The sequence below is a fragment of the Macaca mulatta genome, chromosome 14 (genome assembly GCF_049350105.2).
Source record: "Macaca mulatta isolate MMU2019108-1 chromosome 14, T2T-MMU8v2.0, whole genome shotgun sequence".
Lineage (NCBI taxonomy): Eukaryota > Metazoa > Chordata > Mammalia > Primates > Cercopithecidae > Macaca > Macaca mulatta.
Genome location: NC_133419.1, coordinates 100,729,036 through 100,750,261, shown reverse-complemented (window position 1 = coordinate 100,750,261; position 21,226 = coordinate 100,729,036). Strand labels below are relative to the sequence as shown.

The 21,226-nt window shown below is 34.2% G+C and overlaps 1 protein-coding gene across 1 annotated transcript in view; it reads right to left on the bottom strand.

Annotated features, from left to right (window-relative positions):
• The window catches only part of CNTN5 (contactin 5), a 1,035,741-nt gene that overhangs the window by 521,757 nt on the left and 492,758 nt on the right, over window positions 1–21,226 (bottom strand). Inside the window, exons 4-5 of the mRNA XM_077964911.1 lie at window positions 10,409–10,532; window positions 10,123–10,298 (exon numbers count right to left, since the gene is read on the bottom strand). Coding sequence (XP_077821037.1) covers window positions 10,123–10,298; window positions 10,409–10,532 — 300 coding nt within the window. The remainder of the gene's footprint in view (window positions 1–10,122; window positions 10,299–10,408; window positions 10,533–21,226) is intronic.

Here is a 21,226-nt window from a genome sequence, read left to right as displayed (position 1 = left end):
TAAAACCAAAGACAGGCAGCCCGGCGCCAGGCCCAAAACTAGGCCTGGGCCTGCCTGGCCTAAACCCAGTAGTTAAATATCAACTCATAACTTAGAAACCAATGTTATTCATAGATTCCAGACATTGTATAGAAGAACACTGTGAAACTCCCTACCCTGTTCTGTTTCTATCAGTGCATGAAACCACTGTCACATATCCCCTAGATTGCTCAACCAATCACAACCCTTTCATATAAAATCTTTACTGTTGTGAGCCCCTAAAAGGGACAGAAATTGTGCATTCGGGGAGCTCGGATTTTAAGGCAGTAGCTTGCTGATGCTCCCAGCTGAATAAAGTCCTTCCTTCTACAACTCGGTGTCTGAGAGGTTTTGTCTGCGGCTCATCCTGCTACAGCAGAGTAACTGCAGCTCACCTAGTACTCCTGGGCTCAACAGATCATTCCACCTTAGCCGCCCAAGTAACTGGGACTACAGTCACAAACCACAACGTCTGGCTGAGTTTTGTACTTTTTGTACAGATGAGGGCTTGCCATATTGCCCAGGCTGGACTTGAGCTCTCAGCCTCAAGTGATCTTTCTGCTTCGTCCTTTCGAAGTGCTGCAACTACAGGTGTGAGCCACAGCACCCGGCCCAAAGTTCTTTTCTGAGAATGACTTTAGCATCTGACATCAGTCCCCACCTTAAATTTTGAACATCATTTGTGTTATACTCTATTTTACTGGATCATCCTTTTCTCTCTCTTTTACTAGCTTCTTTCTTTCTACCTTTCATTGTCTCTCTGTGAGAGAAACGCATATGCTCCTAAAGTTTAGGTCTGTTGTCTTTTTTCCTAGTAAAATTCTCGTTGGTGAAACATTCCCTTGGTTTTACTGAGTCTCTCAACATGTTTTGTGGCCAGTTCCCACCTGCGTTTCTTGAGCACCAACAAATATTTTTAAATGTTGGGTATTTCTTCCTAAAAGTCAGAATAAATGTACCTCAGATTGAACTTACTGATTCTCTCAGAAATCTACATTCTTTATCTGTGTGACTTGATTATGTAACGGCGTTATAAATTGTTCAATTGAATTGATCAAGCTCAGAATCTTGATGTAATTCTACCTCCCCCATATGTTTCTATACTCCCACCACCACCTATTCATTCATTCACAAATTCTCATTTATTTTCAAGCCTCCCACAGAGGGAGAATTCAAGCCCTTTTTACCTGGAATATTAAAATGCCCTCAAAATGTGACTTTCCCTACAGAGTTCTCTGGATACATATTCCTGATGCAACAGTCTTATTATTTTTGTGTCCTCTGTACACCTGTAGGGCAAATTACAAACTTCCATGCAATTAATGTAATCCATCAAAGATTTATGTAGGGGCAACCTAGTCAGAATTGTGTTTTGCATCGGTAATTCCAATAAGCAATACAGAGGGAGTATTGTAGGGCTGGAGTAAAGAAGAAAGGTATTAGGAAATAGAAAAAGTGGTCAGGTATTCCAAGTAGGCAAGGAAATTTATATGAAATATAAGGGTTTGCACTGATTTTGCTAGCCTCAAGCACTATTAGTATATCCATTACTCACTACAGAACAACGTCCAAGAGAGATCAAAGAATGAGTAAATTCTACATGCATAAATTACACACACGCAAAACAAAAAAACGTAATGCAAAGCATGTTTTAGTTGAACATGGCAGTATTACAAAGATTTTAAGTATGAAGTTTGATGCTAAATTTGATTTGGAGCTACTGTTTTATTACTTACTAGCTGTGTGGCCACAGAAATACCTTGACTTCCCTCAGCTTCATTTTATTTTCTCCACTTATATATTAGGTTAATAATAGAACTTCCTTCATCAAATTGATGTGAGGATTAAAGGGGGTGGTGATGCATTAAATATGTTTAGTAGTTGGCCTACAATTTAAATGTTCAATAAATTTTACTATTATCATGTTATTTTAAAATATATATACAGTGGCTCACGCCCATAATCCCAGCACTTTGAGAGGCTGAGGCGGGAGGATCACCTAAAGTTGGGAGTTCAAGCCCAGGCTGACCAACATGGAGAAACCCCGTCTCTATTAAAAATACAAAAAATTAGCCAGTCATGGTGGCACATGCCTGTAATCTCAGCTACTTGGGAGGCTGAGGCAAGAGAATCGCTTGAACCTGGGAGGCGGAGGTTGCAGTGAGCCGAGATCGCACCATGGCACTCCAGCCTGGGCAATAAGAGTGAAACTCCGTCTCAAATATATATATTTTATATATACACCCATATATAATATATACACACATACCTGCTACATATATATATATATATATTCACACACATCTATCTATCTCTATATATCTATGTATCAATTATCCATCTAGCTATTCATTACACAAGAAACTTAGCAATGTTTAGCACTTGGTGCGTAATACAGTCAATGCACAATAATTGTTTCTTTGACTCAGGTGAAATTAGTTTGCAAGAACTCTGGGGTACTACATATTCTGTTCTGACTTGTCCCTCAATGAAACATTTTACTGTGGAATAAAATGATCTTAGAATAGTCTCTATCTGCCCCTTTATTTATACTGCCCCTTTGTTGATTTTTTTTTGTATTATATTGGAGTCTTTATACTCAACAAGATCATAAGCTATCCTGAGACAGAGTTGCTATTTTATCATGTTAACCTGACACCATTAAGTGAAATTTAAAACATCTATTGTTCTTCAGTGCTTTGGAATTTCCTGTGCTTGGGAAAGGTCTCCACAAACACTCTGCTAAGGACTAAGGACAATGAATTAGGTAAATGTGCTTGAGCACTGAAGGTCAGAAGATGTATACAGTCCCTGATCCTGGTCGCTTTACAACTTGAATGAAGAAGTGACTTCCTGAATCTCTAAAAGCAAAACAAAAGAGCACTATGGTAAAATATACCCTGTGCCAAGCCAGGAAAACGGAACCATTTTGTTGCAGGTCATCTGTTAAATAAAGGCAGAGTTATTCATTATTTTCATAAATAATAAAAGTACCTGTTTGGTTGTACTTTAATAAATAAAATACTTGCAAATTTATAATTTATGTAAAAGAAATAAGAGTGTGAGGGTAGTCTACAACAGACTTCAACTTTCACTCATTTGTCATAATTTCCTTTTAAAGTATAAAATTAGGCTGGGTATCTTGGCTCATGCCTATAATCCCAGCATTTTGGAAGATTGAGGCAAGAGGATCACTTGAAACCACAAGTTCAAGACCAGCCTGGGCAACATAGCTAGACATCATCTCTACAAAATTTTAAAGTAAAGCATAAAATTATGTATTTTTGATTTTTAAATTATTTCCTTTGAACTTAATCCAATAATCCATACTGTATTTTGCCAAGGGATTACACACTCACAGTTACTGTATCTATTATGACCAAAGTAATTATACTTTTAAAGAAACACTTAAACATTATTTTATTGTGAGTTGTGATCTCCTTAAAAAAAAGAGAGTCATTTGTGTATGGAAGATAAAATTGCAAACATTAATTTATTTTGTAATAACATCTAATAACTTTACAACTAGTAAATTCATCCATGTCAATGTGACTCTTTCATTCAGATTAATATTCAAATGATTTAATAAAGTTATTACAGGATAAGCCTCAGAGACTAATCAAATAAAGCTCTGCATATACTGTGGAGTTTGTGATTATTCAAATCATTTTATTAGATATTAAACACTACTAGTAAAATGTGGCTTTAAACTCTAAGGACAATTTTACCTTAGGAGAGTAAGTTAAGAAAAAAGCCAGAGAAGTAATTTTTGAGTTTTATATGAAAATGAAAGGTTAAATTAAAGGGCTTAAATACAAAGCCTACAAAAGTCATATAATCTCTCAAAGAGTTAAGTAGGTTATTTTAATCAACTGCTTCAAGGAAAACTAATGGAATATTCTGGATCTAAATCACTAAATGCCCTGAAAAGCAGTATGTTCAAATTCAGATAGGAACTATCAATTTACCAAGAATTGCATATAAAGGTATTTTTGAAGTAAGATACAGCATAGGGAGATTTGATTCCTGATTCATTTTATGTTTGACTTTCTGGCATGAATTATTTCTAAAAATCCCAACTGTGAAGAAACTGCTATGAGCTTTGGATTTCTGAAGGATGTTTGAGAAGTGTGAGAGTGACAAAGTTTTATATGGCGTATTCTTGCTTGTCACTGAAGAGAAATCACTACAGTAGCTGAGGAAATTATCCTCATGATAAACACAGGCTTCAGGAATAAAATATCTTTTGTCAAACATAATCTCATTGGTAATCAGTAATAATCATCCCTAGAAAATCACTCCAGCTTTGTGCTTATGATTGTAATTTTAACCTTAAAAACCAGTTCACTAACATGACTTCTCCACCTCGTTAATTTTTACTACACCCTTGTGAGGATTAGGTTTATTAATGCTAAACTAAGTATTAACACTAAGTAAGCTGAACTATGTTTATAGATAAATACTTATTTAGAGAGAATTTAAAATGAAGTTCCTCATGGGTACACATTTAAGCCCTTGAGGCAGGTTAGGGGTGGATGAACCACTGAAGAGCAGCTGCTCAAATCTGTTTGTTGTCCAAATCAAAATTAGAAAAAAAAAATATTAATCAGTGAATAAAGTGAGTGGCTTCATGATTAAATTCTAGTTCCGGTTAAAGACATTTTTGGCTTTATGTCAAGCTAATTAAACTTGCCATTGAATTGATGTAGGGATGTTGTAGGGGTTGCAATAAAAAGCTTCAAATGAAAAATTTCTATGAAAATTTGTCAAGAGGAGATTTGCTTCTCTGAGGAAGTGTTGGGTGTGCAGGGGAATTAAATCCTGTTAGATTCCTTCACATGTTTTTACTTCTTTCTTTTGCTTTGACCACCAGGGAAATATTTGTCTCACTTTATGGTCTGTACTATCTTGACCTGTACTATCTTGAGCTGTTATAAGGTATATTTTTCCTAGGACTATATTTACTTAATTATGCATGTATTTTGAGCAAGTCAAAAAAAAAATCACCTTTGGAAAGAGGTAAACATTAAATATGTTAATAAAATAACACTAGTATACAATCATACATTTGCTGTTTTATATTTGTTAATATATTGGGTGACAAATGAATAGAAATGAAACTTTAAAAACAATTTAACTTGCTTTATACTTGCTTAATTTTTCCAAATGCTACATATAACTTTATTTTTGCTATATCACCAGGTATTAATAAAACACTCACTTCCTTATCATCATTTTCTGCAAAAGCTAGGACCTATGATGAGATCCGCTTTTGACAATAGCTGCAGTTATCTTTGTCCTGTCTCAAATTAATTTAGAAAAGTTAGCTTTCTAGGTCCTAACTGTAGCTTATTCAATAAATAATGAAATTATGAAGAAAGGTTTTATTAAAAGAAAAAAATATGTTAGTAAGAAAGAGTGATTACACATCAAAATTACTATAAACCTGAAATTCCAGGATTGGAAAGAAAGTCAATGTCTCCTAAACTCTTAAACTTCTGTAAGGAAAATTAAATAAGTGGTTTTAAACTAAATTTGAACAATGAGAAGTAATGCAGGACACTGATTGCATGCTTATTTTCATTACTAATGTTAATTTTTCTTACATAGACGTTAATACATTGTAAAATGACTAAGGAAGCAAGCATATGAGATTTTTAAAAACATTCCAATTTAATTCAAGTTCAGAAGAACTTCTAAAATCAAACTGGCTAGGTCAAAAAGAAATCCAATACACATTTATACGGGAATAGGAAAAGATTGAGTACTATTAGGGTTAAATTAGAGGTATCATCTGAAAAATGAATTTACATTTTACAACATGAACAACTCATGTGTTGGTTATGAGGATAAAATGAGTTAATGTATTTAAAACAGAGCACTGTCTGCCACAAAAGTAAGCATTCAGTAAATATAAGCTATCAATGTGAGCTTGAGACATTCAAAACCTATTTTTAAAAAATATGTTTTACTATCTGGTTTAGCAATAATGTTATCCTATCTACCACCAGAACTTATTTGATACTATCTAATATGCTCCTGCAGCACCTAGAGTTTAGACTCTATAACATTATAGTCATTGAAAAGCGATAAATCTATGCCTGACAAGGGGATGGGAGCAGGAAGACAACCTGTTATTAGTGGAAAGGCAGAATATTTTAAAATATATTTCTGGTTAAGAAAGAGTACTCCTAGCATTAAGGGAGTGTCAGTATACTAATTATGCATACATAAATATATATGTATGCATAATATATATATATGTTGAATCTACAAAAAGCCATCTGACTTTAATGATACTAAAAATCAGAAATTTTTCTTTGAAAATATGTAATTTTCATGCAAAAGAAAGATAACTTCAAAGACATATATTTACATTTTATTATATTTAATATTTATCTTTTCATAATAAATATGTATAATAATTGTTAGTATATGGATAATTTGATATTATGTTAGTATATGGATAACTTCTTCAATTAAGTATATACCTATTATATAATACAAATTAATACATTTTTTATGGCTATAATTAGGGGAGCCCCATTCTATGTTTATTAAACACTGTTCAACAAGTTTTAGAATCACATAATTTCAAGCGATGTTGTCATATTCTAAAAGGCAAAAGTAAAAGCTGAAGATTTAAAAAGTATCATTGATATAACAATAATAATAGTTAATCACAAAAGTGAACTAGTCTGTTAAACAGATCTCGAATTTGAAAGAGGCAATCAAAACTCATTGGGCTGGTAACTCAAAAACAGACTTTGAATCGGGTAACACAGTCCTTTAAGTTTGATTTTGGAAGATCATGATAGCACTAGCACAGCATAAAAATAATCTAAAAAGGTATTTTACAACAAATGATAAAATTAATGTGTAAAAGGTAAAAACACATATTCAATTATTATAAACTGAATAACATATGCAAATATGCCTCAAGCAAAAGTACAAGGAGGAATTATAACTGTAAGTACTGTATTAGTGAAAAGTTTTGCAATCATTTTGATGATTTACAAATTTAGTCTGATTTTAAAACATTTAATACATTTAAGACTCGTATATTCAATATTTAATAAATGTTTAACAAAATTTGATTAAATATGCTTTAATAATTGTCTCAGTCTATTAAATATATTGATTTTGAAATGTTAGTTGTATAACGAATATTTAAATTTTTAGATAAATAATGCCTGGTAGATATGAAATATTTCAGCTTTAAAATGTGACAGAAGTAATAAACATTCCTCCACAAAAATCCCTTCAGACATTAAACACTCCAACAATAGTGAGTGTATTCTATTAAATATATTTACCTACAAGCCTGGTCTTCAGAAAACACCATATAAAGGAAAGTTGCCAACAAAGTTTTTTGTTTGTTTGTTGAGACAGAGTCTCGCTTTGTCGCCCAGGTTGGAGTGCAGCGGTGCGATCTCCGCTCATTGCAAGCTCTGCCTCCCGGGTTCAAGCGATTCTCTTGCCTCAGCCTGCCTAGTAGCTGGGGCTACAGGCACGTGCCACCGGGCCCGGCTAATTTTTTGTGTTTTTAGTACAGGTGGGTTTCACCGTGTTACCCAGGATGGTCTTGATCTCCTGAACTCGTGATCCACCCACCTCAGCCTCCCAAAATGCTGGGATTACAGGCATGAGCCACCGCGCAAGGCCTGCCGACCAAGTTTTTAAGTTTCACTTTGCCTTTGTCTTCTTTCACTTCATTTCAGAAACCCCTTTTCTTTTTTCTCCCCAACTTCCTACCTCATTTTCACTCCCTAATCTCTGAAGGATTCTCAGTCCCTGAATCCTACAGCACCCAAACTCCCATCCAGGTATACTAGTAAGGTTAATCAAATCATCTTTTCTCCCTACTGCCCATATTTGAATTTATTTTCAAAGACAAACTGGAAAAATAGATGGAGCTACATCTAAAGGACTTATTTCAATATCATAAGAATAAGCATAATGGCATCTAGGTGGGGAAATAACTTTGAGGCAGAATTGGTCTTCCCTGTGTAACTCTCTGCTTTAACCGGGTACCTTGTGGGTTTTTATGCATATCTAGCCAATGACCTAAGTTTGCTAGAAAGTGGAGAGGGGTAGAGTCATAAGGTGCTACCACTGAATATACATGTAAGCCCGTAATGTTTAAGTTAAAAATAGGTAGATATTGCTCTACATCAAGTTGAAGACAGCTTCTTGCTAAATAGGTAAGATACTTAGGATAACTAGTACTTCCCATGCCTGGTCATTGAACTGTAAATGCTAGTGCCAAAGTCCTCATTTCAGGTGAGTGTATTTGACAACTGTGTTGGGTCTTTCCAGAAAACCTAGGACAGTCATATGGATATGTAAAATAAATAGCTTTCTGCTGTAAACACATGCAGAAAAAGTTGGCATAATTTGCTTCCACAAAGGGAAAAACAAATGACATACAGGCTATACCTAACTGGTATACCTTGTATCAGATACTGTAGACCAAAGTGTAAGGTACAAGCCATTAATATTTGTGAAGCATATTTTCTGGATATGCTGCATCTATCTTGAAAAGACTATTGAATAAAGGAGCTATTGTGAGGGTTAGTTTATTAGGTTACTTTGTTAATTGTGCATAATATAAACTATTAGGTTCTGTGATACACCACATAATATTTTCCAAAATAAAAAAGAATCTATTTAGGCTGCTATCTTGGTATCTTTGGCCTATGTAAATGTGCCTATCTGAATTCCTTAGGCAAATATACTTTAAAAGATGAGATTTACATTTTTCTAGGACCTATCTTGGTGCTCCTCAAACTGTATTTATCATCAGTTCTTTACTCTTTCCTTTTCTATTTCATACTTCTTTAATAGGGTGTCTGAATTCTGGGTTAATTAGAAATGATACCTGAGAAAGATTATATAGAGAAAGATCAATTATTACATTCTTCCAGGTGTAATTTTAATTTAAAAATCATTTCATGATCTCTTATGTAGCCAATACAATTACAGTTTAATTATTAATATAAAGATTCCTGGTCTTTCTCAGTATTTTTTAGAGATTCTATCTCAAGAATTTAATTTCAAGTAGGATTACTTATTAAGGAATAATAAAATATTTTGCCTATTAGCCTATTTTTAGTTTATTGTAAGCTGTCATTGTAAGTAAAATAATTTCAAGAGTTTTTAAGAATAAATATATTCAGTTAATTATATATACACACATTTGCTTGCTTTTCTTTCTTTCTTTTCTTTTTTTTTTTTTTTTGGAGACCGAGTCTTGCTGTGTCGCCCAGGCAGGAGTGTGGTGGTGCAATCTCGGCTCACTGCAACCTCCACCTCCCAGGTTCAAGCAATTCTCCTGCCTCAGCCTCCAAAAGTAGCTGGGACTACAGGCGCCCACTACCACGCCCGGCTAATTTTCAGTTAATCAGGTATATTATCTACTTTAGAAATGCTTATATTCCTCTGTGTGTGTGTGTGTGTGTGTGTGTGTGTGTGTGTGCGTGCGTGTGCGTATCTATCTTTCTATAGCCAGATACGGTATCTTTTTTGCAATACAAAAATTGGGACATCTGGAAGACATAGTCAAAATCTAAAATATTAGCATTTCAGAGGTATTTTTTGTTACCTGAATATAAGCAGAATTTTTAGAATGTGCTATCTTATATTCTTAGAAATCCATAGCAAATGGTGACTATAGTAGATAGGACAACAGTAGATATTTTTAAAAAGAGATGGAGAGAATCAGATTTCAAAAGATATTTGAATTATAATTTTTTTTCACAAAGAAAGCTTAATTTGAACTCAAAGACTTAAAAATAATACATAATAAGTGGTGTGTTTCAAAATACGTTGTTATGACTTCTAGAACTTTACTTTAATGAAAAGGACTTTGACCCCTCAGGCTAGTATGTCAGGTTTATTTTGAAGATAGCAAATCTTTCAGAAAATTTCAAAATACCCCAAGAAGAAATGAACTGTTTGCATAATTCGAATTCTTACCATGTCTTACCATGGTTTTATCACATTTAAAACTTTGAGATCTTAAGTTTTTCTTTCCTGAACTAAAGTTTAAAAATCCATACTGTATATACACATATATATAGAAAAATAATATATTTTACTCACAGGCAAACTGAAGTGTAGCTTCTCTACTAAGAATACTCCCCAAAGTGTTGGTTGCTAGACACTGATAATGACCAGAATCCTTTGCTTCACTTGGATTGCTTATAATGAAGGTGCCATCTATCAAACTGTAGCGATAATCACTTTCCAGATCTATTTCTGTTCCATTTCGAAGCCATCTTAGGAAAAATCAGAAGACAAATATGTATAATCCTCTCTGGGAGTGTCAGAATATCATTGATGGAAAGTTTTTAAGGCTTAAGAAAAATGATTAACAGTGAATTCCTACCTGTAACTGGGAACTGGATTGCCACGAACTTCACAATTCAGTGCTACCTTCTTTTCATCAGAATCAGTTGGAAAAATAATATCATCTGGTTCTTGCACAAAAACTGGCCCATAGTCCACACTTTCTGTAAAGACAAAACAGACACATTTTAAACTTCCTTAAACTAGCAAGATATTTTGTGTTTTTTTTCTTTTCCATCTTATCTATATTCAAAATACTTGCTCTTTTCTTGTAATCAACAGGTAAATTCCCAGAAGAAGGAATAGCTAGAAAATTGAATTGTTTTATTAAATTGTAAAGAACCAAATATAATTTTTAATCAAGTAAAAATGCTGTTAAAGATATAATACATAAAAACAAGCATCTCAGACATTTATATTTTTAATATATTTATCTGTTTTCATTTTTCAAAATCAGACTAAAGGATAATAATACTAAGCATAAACATTATCTTAAAAAACCTGATAGTTTATAAAACTCTTAGAATGCTAAAAATAATACACATGCAAAAGTAATACATTAATATTGTGTCACTACTTAGGAGCTACAGGTATGAAAATGTTGGTCCTTTTGCAATTTTTTAATATTCTTCATTAATTCACTACATTTAGTGCTAACAATTCTGGAGTGTAAAAAAATGATGTAACATGAACAAAGGTATTTTCATGGAATAAATAAGACATGCTTTCAAAAAAGACAACTTAATTAAAATGGCAAAACTTTATACAACTAAATAGTCAGTAAGATCAGAAGACAAAAGTCATAAAAGGAGGTGGAGGCCAGTGGGAAGAGCACATAAATTTGTTACCTACTATATACCAGGTACTCGATTCTATTTTAGTTAGCTAATACTCAGAGATATTCTGTGTGTAATAAAAGTAATTTGAAGCTAATGAAAATTTCATGAAAAAAGTGAGACTAAAAATGGACTTCAAATGTCAACTTGGACTTGAGTTTTAGACTAAGTCAGCTGGAGAAATGATTAGTAAATGTACAGAAGAGAATACAAGTAAGTTATTTTAGCCCACAGTTATGTAAGCATTCAGAGCATCGTGTGCATATCTAAGATCTATAGCATCCTGAATTGTGAAATGGTGAAAAAGTAAAGCTTTTTGTGCTTAATTTTCAATGATCATGAATTTGATCACATAATATCCCTAGATCAGGTTTCTCAGTCTCTGCACCACTGACGTTTTGGGACAGATCTTTCTGTTGAGTGGGGGCTGTCTTGTACATTGTAGAATGGTTAGCGGCATCCGTGGCCTCTACCCACTAGATTCCAGTAGCATCTCTCTCCAACATATAATAATAAAAAATGTATCCAGACATTGTTATATGTGTTCCAGGATCAAAATGACCCTTGTTAAAAACTACTACTACAGATAAGGATAGAGAAATGATTTCAGGAAAGATGTATTTCCCATATCTGTATTAAACAGAAGTTTATACCTTCTGCAGATAATCACAAGAAAATATTAAGAAAAAAGTATAAAAATAAATGTTCCAGGAAATTTGAGCTAAATAAATTTCTGGGAAAAGATGTACACCTCATATTTAGAAGAACAAATTCAGAGTAAAATGATTTGCTTTCTTTAAATATATTATATGATATTTTGTTTTGGCGAAGTAAAACAGGAGTTTTCATAGTATTTTAAACCAAATAAAAACTGAGCACTCACTATGAGCATGTACGGGCAAATATTTTGACTCCTACATAACCTAGATACAGGGTTGGTTTTTGTTTGCTTTTCAGAGTCTCACTCCCACTCTGTCTGGAGTGCAGTGGCACGATCTTGGCTCACTGCAACCTCTGCCTCCTGGGTTCAGACGATTCTCCTGCCACCGCCTCCCGAGTAGCTGCAATTCCAGCTACCATGCCTAGATAATTTTTGTATTTTTAGTAGAGACAGGTTTTTGCCATGTTGGCCAGGCTGGTCTCGTACTCCTAACCTCAAGTGATCCGCCCGCCTAGGCCTCCCAAAGTGCTGGGGTTGCAGGAGTGAACCACCTCAAGTGGCCTAGCTGCAGGTTTTTAAAGCTACAGCAAAATATTACACCCAAATAACCAAAATGTGTTTCACAGTACCAAATTATATTGCTGTCAATTAAAACTTTAATTCAACAAGGAAAAGGAAAATATATGATTTAATAAATAACTAGAGAAAATTATTGTCAAAATTTTGTATTTGTTGTAGCATTATGAGTTCATAAAAACTTGGAAAAATTTTATAAATTTTTATGTCAAAATTTGTATAAATGAAATTTTAAGAATTAACATGCACAATTACATTGTGAATAACCGTTTCTGATCTTTACACATTAAAACTCTGACTTAAACATTAAAAATACACATGTTGCATAAAATTCACATATAATAAGTATGTGTTATATTTTCATATAATAGACAATTCTTGAGCTTTAGATTTGGACACAGGTAGGTTCAAATTCCAGTACTAGTATTTTTTAGCCATGAACCAAACATCTTTATCTGCTACTCACGTATTATTTGTGGATAATAATGCCTACTTTACAATATTAGTATGAATATCAGTTGGCATTAACATTGGCAAATACCTTGTATATTGCAAGCACTGAATAAATTGTTATCAATAATAACTAATATTTACTTTTAGTGTAATTACTATAAGCCAGACATTATGCTGAATACTTTTCATGCATAATACCACGAAACACTCACAATCACCATTGGCAATAATTAGTCCTTTTATCTTAGAGATGACAAAACTGAGACAGAAAACAATTAGCTAAATCTACACAGGAAATAGCCGGGTGTGGTGGCTTACATCTGTACTTTCACCACTTTGGGAGGCTGAGGTGGGGGGATCAGCTGAGGTCAGTAGTTTGAGACCAGCCTGGCCAACACGGTGAAACCCTGTCTCTACCAAAAATACAAAATTAGCTATATATATGTGTGTGTGTGTGTGTGTGTGTGTGTGTGTGTGTGTGTGTATGTATAGAATTGTTTCAATTTGGAAATAATCTGTTTATTCTCTGCTACAAAGAATGATGAACTTCTCAAGTATACTTCTTAAATTTTCTCAATTTTGTTTGATAATCATAAATTACAAAATTTCTTACTAATAGTTCTTATTATGAGATTAGATACTTAGTACCTTCCCATGATTTTTCCATTTCTAAGTTCCTTATTTTTTATCAAAAAGAAGCACTTGTATGCCGTATTCCTTTTTGCATAGTTAAGAATATATCTATTTTGTCTTCATCATTAAGAGACAACTTGGTAGGTATCAAATTACATGTTCACTACTAATTTCACTAATGATTTTGTGTGTATTTTTCCACCCTCTGGTAACATTGGACATTACTATGGTGAAGTAGTCTGACTCCGGTCTGACTTTCATCATTTTTAAGTGACCGGATTTTATACATGGACACCCACAGGACTCTTTACCCACCCTTGAATGTCAATAATTTTGGTGGATATGTCTTTTTTTTTTCTGTGACTCAGATGGCCTTTTTAACTTTCAGTCTTAGGACTTTTTCAGGAAAATTTATTTCTCATTTGCTCTTTTCTCCTCATACCAATTAGGCATATGTTTTTCTTTAAAAAAAAAAAAAAAGTTTTCTCCATAAACTGTGTAATGACTTCTGTATCTTCTTTTTTATTTGACTTTGTTGAGTTTGGTTGCTATATTACTAACTAATTAGGTGCAACTATATTACTACTAATAAGAGTTTCAACTCTTCAATCGTTTTCTCTTCCATTTGTTTCCTGAGCTCCAATACTTACATATCATTTCTTCTGTTATCTTATATCTACTTTGGTTTCATGTATTGCTTCTTTAAACTGTTGTTAGTAATGTGATTATCTGTAACATCTGAATGCACAGATGTTATGTATCTGTATTAACCCAATTTCCTTTTTAGAACAACTGTGTGGTTCACAGGGAGAAACCTCAGGTTAGGAGTCTAACTATAATCTGACGATTTCTGAATCTCTTGCCTCCTTCCCTCTGCCTCAACTTCAAGGTCCTCCCAAAAACTTAGATTGAAAAAAAGAAATATTTAAGGCTTGTCAGAGTAGTTCTTATTTTAATGCCTCCTTCCAAATGTTCTGAAGTATCCTGAGTCATTTGTCAACTTTTACACAGACTTCTTCAACCGATTAGTTTACATTTATTAATGAACAATTGAGTACACATTTCTTTTAAGGGCTGGACGACTTACCATTAGGCAAACTGATATTTGTCCTGAAGTCTGAGGACAAAGGCAATTGTTGGATATTTCTTTCCTCATTATTTTGAAGTCTTTTTTCCTTGTTTCAATGAAGGTAACCTTTTCATGCCTCCTTTTCAATCTTTTAATTGTATTTCAAAACAATGATATAAAGTAAACATTACTTTTCTACCATCTTTAGACCGATTAACTTGTGAAAAATTTTCCCAAAGCTACTTGGGGTAGTTTAAAAAAATATGTCTATAATTTCTTTGATAATCCTCCCTTCAAGGAGTTGAGCTTATCATTTCTTTCCCCGTGTCAGCTTGACTTAATGACTTATTTCTAACTAAAAGCAAAAGGTATACTATATTACTTCTAATACTAAGTAATGCAATTCCTTCTGGGGTACACTCTCTCTCATGGGTCACTCCCTCAAGAAGAAGACAGTTGCATATCCAAAGGACAATTTTCCAGGCTGTGGAGAGGCCAACATATAAGGAACTGAAATATCTGGCTTCACCAAAAGGTAGCAAGAAACTGAGGCCTACCAACAATCACACAGGTGAATTTTTAAGTGGATTCTCCCTTTGTGGAGTTTTCAAATGAGAATAGAGCTATAATTGATAGCTTGACTGCAACCTCCTGAAAGACCTTGAGCCTGAACCTCCCAGCTAAGCTACTCAGATTTCAGACTTGAAGAGAAAATGCTTGACTGTTGTTTTAAGTTGCTAAGTTTTAAGGATTTTTTAAATATAGGAATAGGTAACTAATAAACCATTTTCGTCTCCCTATATTAATTGCAAGAAAATTATTTTAAAAATAAAAAATAAAAAACCAAAAAATAAGAGATAAAACTATCATTTACAAAGAGTGATACTGGAGAAAATAAAAATACCTGATAGATGTTTAATTTCTATGCTATCATTCAGCCATAAGCTTTCAGAACTGGAAGAAGAATGATTCATTTCAGGCATCATTTCTAAAAATCTCTGTGGGATCTATATCCAGTCTTAGCTTGGTTACATGCAGTAATATGTGAGTTCATAACAGATTATTGTCTGAAAATGAAGTTCATCTTAAAATTAAAACCGTAAATTTGTGTCCTAGATGAGGACAGTTTTTTACCCAAGTCTACTCCATAATAGATGTACTGTACTCAAGATTTTCTGGTAATTACATTTACCTGCATGTCAATATAACTAATTCATAGAAATTGTCATATTTTCTATATTTTATAAACTTCATATTTTAAAATTAAATGATATGAATATATTTATATTCATATATATAAATATATGAATATAATATTTTAATTTTAAAATATGTAGTTTCTACTAAGAACACCTTAAGTTCCACTAATAAAATATTATGAAAAATGAGAAATTAACCAAAATGAAGATTTTGTTTTTACTTTTAGCTTTTACTAAAACAAATCTGTTTCTATATAACCCACAGAACTGACCTTAAATAATTTTAACCATAATCAATCAATAAAGAAGTATTTCCTAAGCGCCTACTTTAAACGTGATGTTAAAATTATCAGAGTGTAATTTTAATGTCATCATTATCACATGTTATGTTTGATAGGTTTTTTAAACTCATGTGTGACAAGTACTGGTTAAATGCTCCCTAATACCATTTCCTTTTCCTAGGAACACTGGGACACTTCACTGGCCTTTTTTAGGCTTGACACGGGGCCATGTCAGTTAATTCTAGACTGACATGTTGTATGTACAATCCAGGGCTGGCTACAAAAAAAATCATGCACAACCCTTTATCCTCTCTTATTTGTCAATTCTCTAAAGGTAAAGGAGCAGAAGATGCCAATAAGGCTTTAGTAGATATCAAAGATATTAGATCAACTGAATGTGGTTCCAAAACTTTCCATATGGAGAGCACCTCATTCAACAACTAAGCAGAATGTGATGTGAATACAAAAGAAACACGTTATTGTGTTAAAAAGTAATTTGTTATAGTGTCCAGAGTTTCTTATGTCGACTAATATTATATTAAAATAAAATCATTTTTAACTATTAAAGAAGATGAAATTTCATCAGGAAACAAAGTTCATTGAACTGTATATCATCATCATGTCAGAGGCATTTGAAACAAAGCAACTGCATCGTGAATAGGGGCTGGGAAAAATGAGGCTGAGACCTACGGAGCTGCATTCTCACATGGTGAAGGCATTCTCAGTCACAAATAAGACAGGAGGTAAGCACAAGACACAGGTCATAAAGACCTTGTTGATAACACAGGCTAAAGTAAAGCAGCCAGCCAAAATCCACCAAAACAAAAACGGCCACGAGAGTGACCTCTAGTCATCCTCACTGCTACACTCCCACCAGTACCATGACAGTTTACAAATGCCATGGCAAAGTCAGGAACTTATCCTATATGGTCTAAAAGGGGGAGGTATGAACAAACCACCCCTTGCTTAGCATATAATCAAGGAATAACCATAAAAATGGGTAACGAGCAGCCCTTGGGGCTATCTGTCTATGGAGTAGCCATTATTTTATTTCTTTACTTTCTTAATAAACTTGCTTTCACTTTACGGACTTGCCCTGAATTATTTCTTGCATAAGATCCAAGAACCCTCTCTTGGGGTCTGTATCTGGACCTCTTTCCTGTAACAATTAGATTACAGTCTTGCTGATAACCATCTTCTCTAGTTCAGACCATTTGATGGCTTACTACTTAGCTAGCATATATTTCCAGGCCTAGGGCCTATGACAGGAGGTATTTAACCAGTCAACCGTATATTTAGCTTGACCAGTTATGATGCTCCAGTTTTTTAAATTGGCTTTCTACTTAATTCTTGAGCTCCAAGCCTTCTTCTTATGGCCATATGCTGAAAATGGGTTTTCATCCTTATGTTTCCATTCCTAAATCCTATTGTTAACCCTTCTAGAAGGCCCAGTGCTATTATGGACACATTTACGTTGTATGGGTGCTGCTGTGGCTCTTGTTTTGGATTTTTAAGTGACTGACATTCACCATAGACTCATGTAATTAAGAGTCTGGCATTATGTCAGCTCTTTGACGACTGACAACTTTCCAGCCACATTATTTGCCTTTTCCTTGTTGCCTCACCTCTGGGCAGGGTCAGAAGCTGGGCACCTCCTGCCTTGACTCCAGGGGAGAAGTTTACACCACACAAACCCTGGTCCACATAGGAACCCTTATCCCAACCCTACCTCACAACCACAATTAAAAACCCAAGCCACTCATTACTTTCTTCACTCAGGCTGTTTTCATACCAATGTGTCTTCTCAGAAAGCCTCCTGTTACAAAGAATCAATCTCTTCATACCCTTTTTGAACACATGTGTCATCATCAGTTTCTGCTTCTGAACCAATTTTAGGTAGTGACGGTACTGATCTTACTCGCCACAGGGCAACCACATACAGCAAAGTAGGACTCAATAAGCTGAGTAAAGGACAGAGTCTCCTTGGAGGGGAACATAAAATTTTTGAAAGGAGTTTGCATCATGGAAGCAAAAGGTCTTCAAACAGTTAACTGAAAAATGGAAGGTAGACATACAAGAAGGGAAACTCCTGAATTACTCTGGATCGCTCTCTTGCAGCTTTATACCAGGAAAACAAGGTATCAATTAAATGGCTAGGGCAAAATGGTCTTGACTATGGAGGCAAGCCAAGAGCTAGCTGTGTAGACAGTCATCTGGAGTAGCATAAATCAAAGATGTTTAAACTAAATTTGTAAATTATAAAATCATATATATGTAGTCCTGTTCCTCCCTTACTGTTTTGTTGTCTCCCAGCCTTAGTAGTAACCCCATCTATCCTAGTCTCACCAAGTTGAGAAAAACAATATGAAATGGAGAAAAAGTACTTACATCCATCTAGCAGTTTCTCAAAGTTTTCAAATTATAACTATTTTATACTCTCGCTTTGTGATTGTCAGATAAAATCAATGAATATTCTAACTACCTGCAAGTAATTCTTTTAAAAATGATTTAAAAAGGACAAATAAAGGTATACTCGTTTACTGTAAAATTGTGGTTTGATTTTTTCATTTCTTGAAGCAAGGTCTTGCACGGTCATCCAGGCTGGATGGAGTGCAGTGGCATAATCATGGCTCACTGCAGCCTCGACCTCCTAGGCCAAACCAATCTTTCTACCTTAGCCTCCCAAAGTGCTGCAATTACAGGCATGAGCCACTGTGCCCAGCCTAAAATAATATTTAATTCAATATGTACATTTTCAGTATGTACATTTTCAGAATTATAATAGACAACATAAAGAAGCAATCAAGAGTTTTTGTTCACAAAATCTCCATGAATGCAGCATCTACAAATGGAAACTAATCCAGGTGTCTAGAATTAGTGACTCAAAGTGCACTGGTGTTAGGTAGTATGTTTTCTAAATGGACAGAAACCTCTGGTTAAGTTCTGAACAAAACTAAGCATAATCTTGTAATTCATATAGTGTTTGCATTGAAATATCCACTGTATTTAAAAATACCACACAAGTAATATAATATCAAGTCAGATTATTTTACCAGATAATTATAAAGAGAATTTTCACTCACAAAAATGCCTGCCAGGACACTTAAGAATTCTGTGCTTTGCAATCATAGGACATTTAGAATTCCTGGTCTCTACTCTCTAAATGAAAGTAACATCCTTGAATAGCTGAGACTACCCTCATAAATGTCTGAAACACATTGAAGAAGGAGGTGACACAGCAACTGAGAATCACTGACCTAGAGCAAGAAACAGGAGACAATGGCTGCCTAAAGTTAGCCTGCTGTTGGCAGTAGTCTTCTCTGAGAGGATCTTGAACAGGAAGATCCAATTCTACTATAAATTATGCCTCTGGAAGTCCCATCTCCCTATCTCCAAGTGAAGTTTCTAGGAGCAGTAGTACAGATGCTCTTCAGCTTTTAATAAGATTGCACCTCAATAAACCTATCATAAATTGAAAATATAATTCAAAAATGCATTTAATTCAACTAATATACTGAACATCAGAGTTTATCCCAGTCTACCTTAAAGTTGTTCAGAACACTCACATTAGTCTCCAGTTAAGCAAAGTCAGCTAACACAAAGATTATTTTATAATACAGTTTTATCATCTCATGCAATTTACTGAAAACTCTACAGAAAGTAAGAAACAGAGTGGTTGTATGGGTTCTCAGAGTATGGTTTCTACTGAATGCGTATCACTTTCACACCATCATAAAGTTAAAAAAATTGTAAATCAAACTACCTTCAATTAGGGATTGTCTGTATATTATCTTCTTACGGAGACAATAGTTTCCTTTATAGAGTCCTGTCCTAGGATCAAGTTAGTGTCTGGCTCTCTCTAACTCCTTCTGAAACTTCTGCCACTTAAACTGATAGGCTACCCAGATACTAACTTTAAAACTTCCTTCCTTCCAAGACATTTTAAGTATCATCCATCTGAGACTCCCGCAGCCAGGTTCTCTCAGAAAGGCTTGCTTTTTGGTTTTGGATCACTGTTTCGATTGTTTTCTTGAATCATGACTCAACGTTATCATATATCCCTCAATTCTAAATCTGCCTTTCAGGCTTAAATCCTCTTTTTAAACATCAACTTCTGTGCTAATTTTTCTCAGGGATTGCATCTAATGCCAGGCTCCAACCGTTCTGCCTGCTGGTTAGCTGTAATTTATGACTGTGATTAGCTTATTCATATAATGTAATGTCAGTGTATCAGTAATATCATACAAAGGAAATAGCAGCCTATCATGCCCAATAAAATGTTAAGAAATGCCCTTTTAATGATCATTAGTTTATTTTATGTGATGATTTGAAGAAATTTTGAAGTGTTAACCAGAAATTGTATTTCATGATGCCATAAATAGTTACAAGGTGAGAAAAACTTTTCGCACCATGTATCTTAGATTAATTCTTAAAGAAATTGTTCAGATCTTCCTTTAACTTTCAGTCGTCTTTCAAAATTGAAATGAAGTTTATGAAACTTAAACAAGTATAAACCATAAAACTTTCAAGGATTTGTAAGAATTGAAGAGCATTATTTATTAACAAGCATAGTGATGAATGTTTCATGGATAGTGTAGCATTTCATTGTACAGACAACATAAATAAAGTGCAAGTCTAAAAGGTTTTTGTCACCTTCATAAAATAAAAGACAGGTCGGAGGATGCAATAATGTTACCACTTATGAAAACAATCAAAGTGCACCAACTCCATGTGTTAGGATGATGCCAATGTAACTGCAATTTTTGCCTTGCTGGGGTTTGCCACTGGATATTGGAATGCATTGTTAAATGTGGTTATGTTATATATCATTTTAATGGGCATTTCTTGCTTTTTTGCTAATGACTTGTTACTTGATCTTTTTTTTAAACTATGGAAATGATGTTAGACAAAAAGAAAATTCAAGCAGTTTTCTTATTTGAGTTCAAAATGGGTCATAAAGCAGCGGCGACAACTCACAACATCTGCAACACATTTTGCATAGTAACTGCCAACGAATGTACAGCGCAGTGGTTGTTCAAGAAGTTTTGCACAGCAGACCAGAAATGTGAAGATGAGGAACTTAGTGGCTGGCCACTGGAAGTTGACAACGACCAAATGAGAGCAATTATGAAAGCTGATCCTCTTCTGAC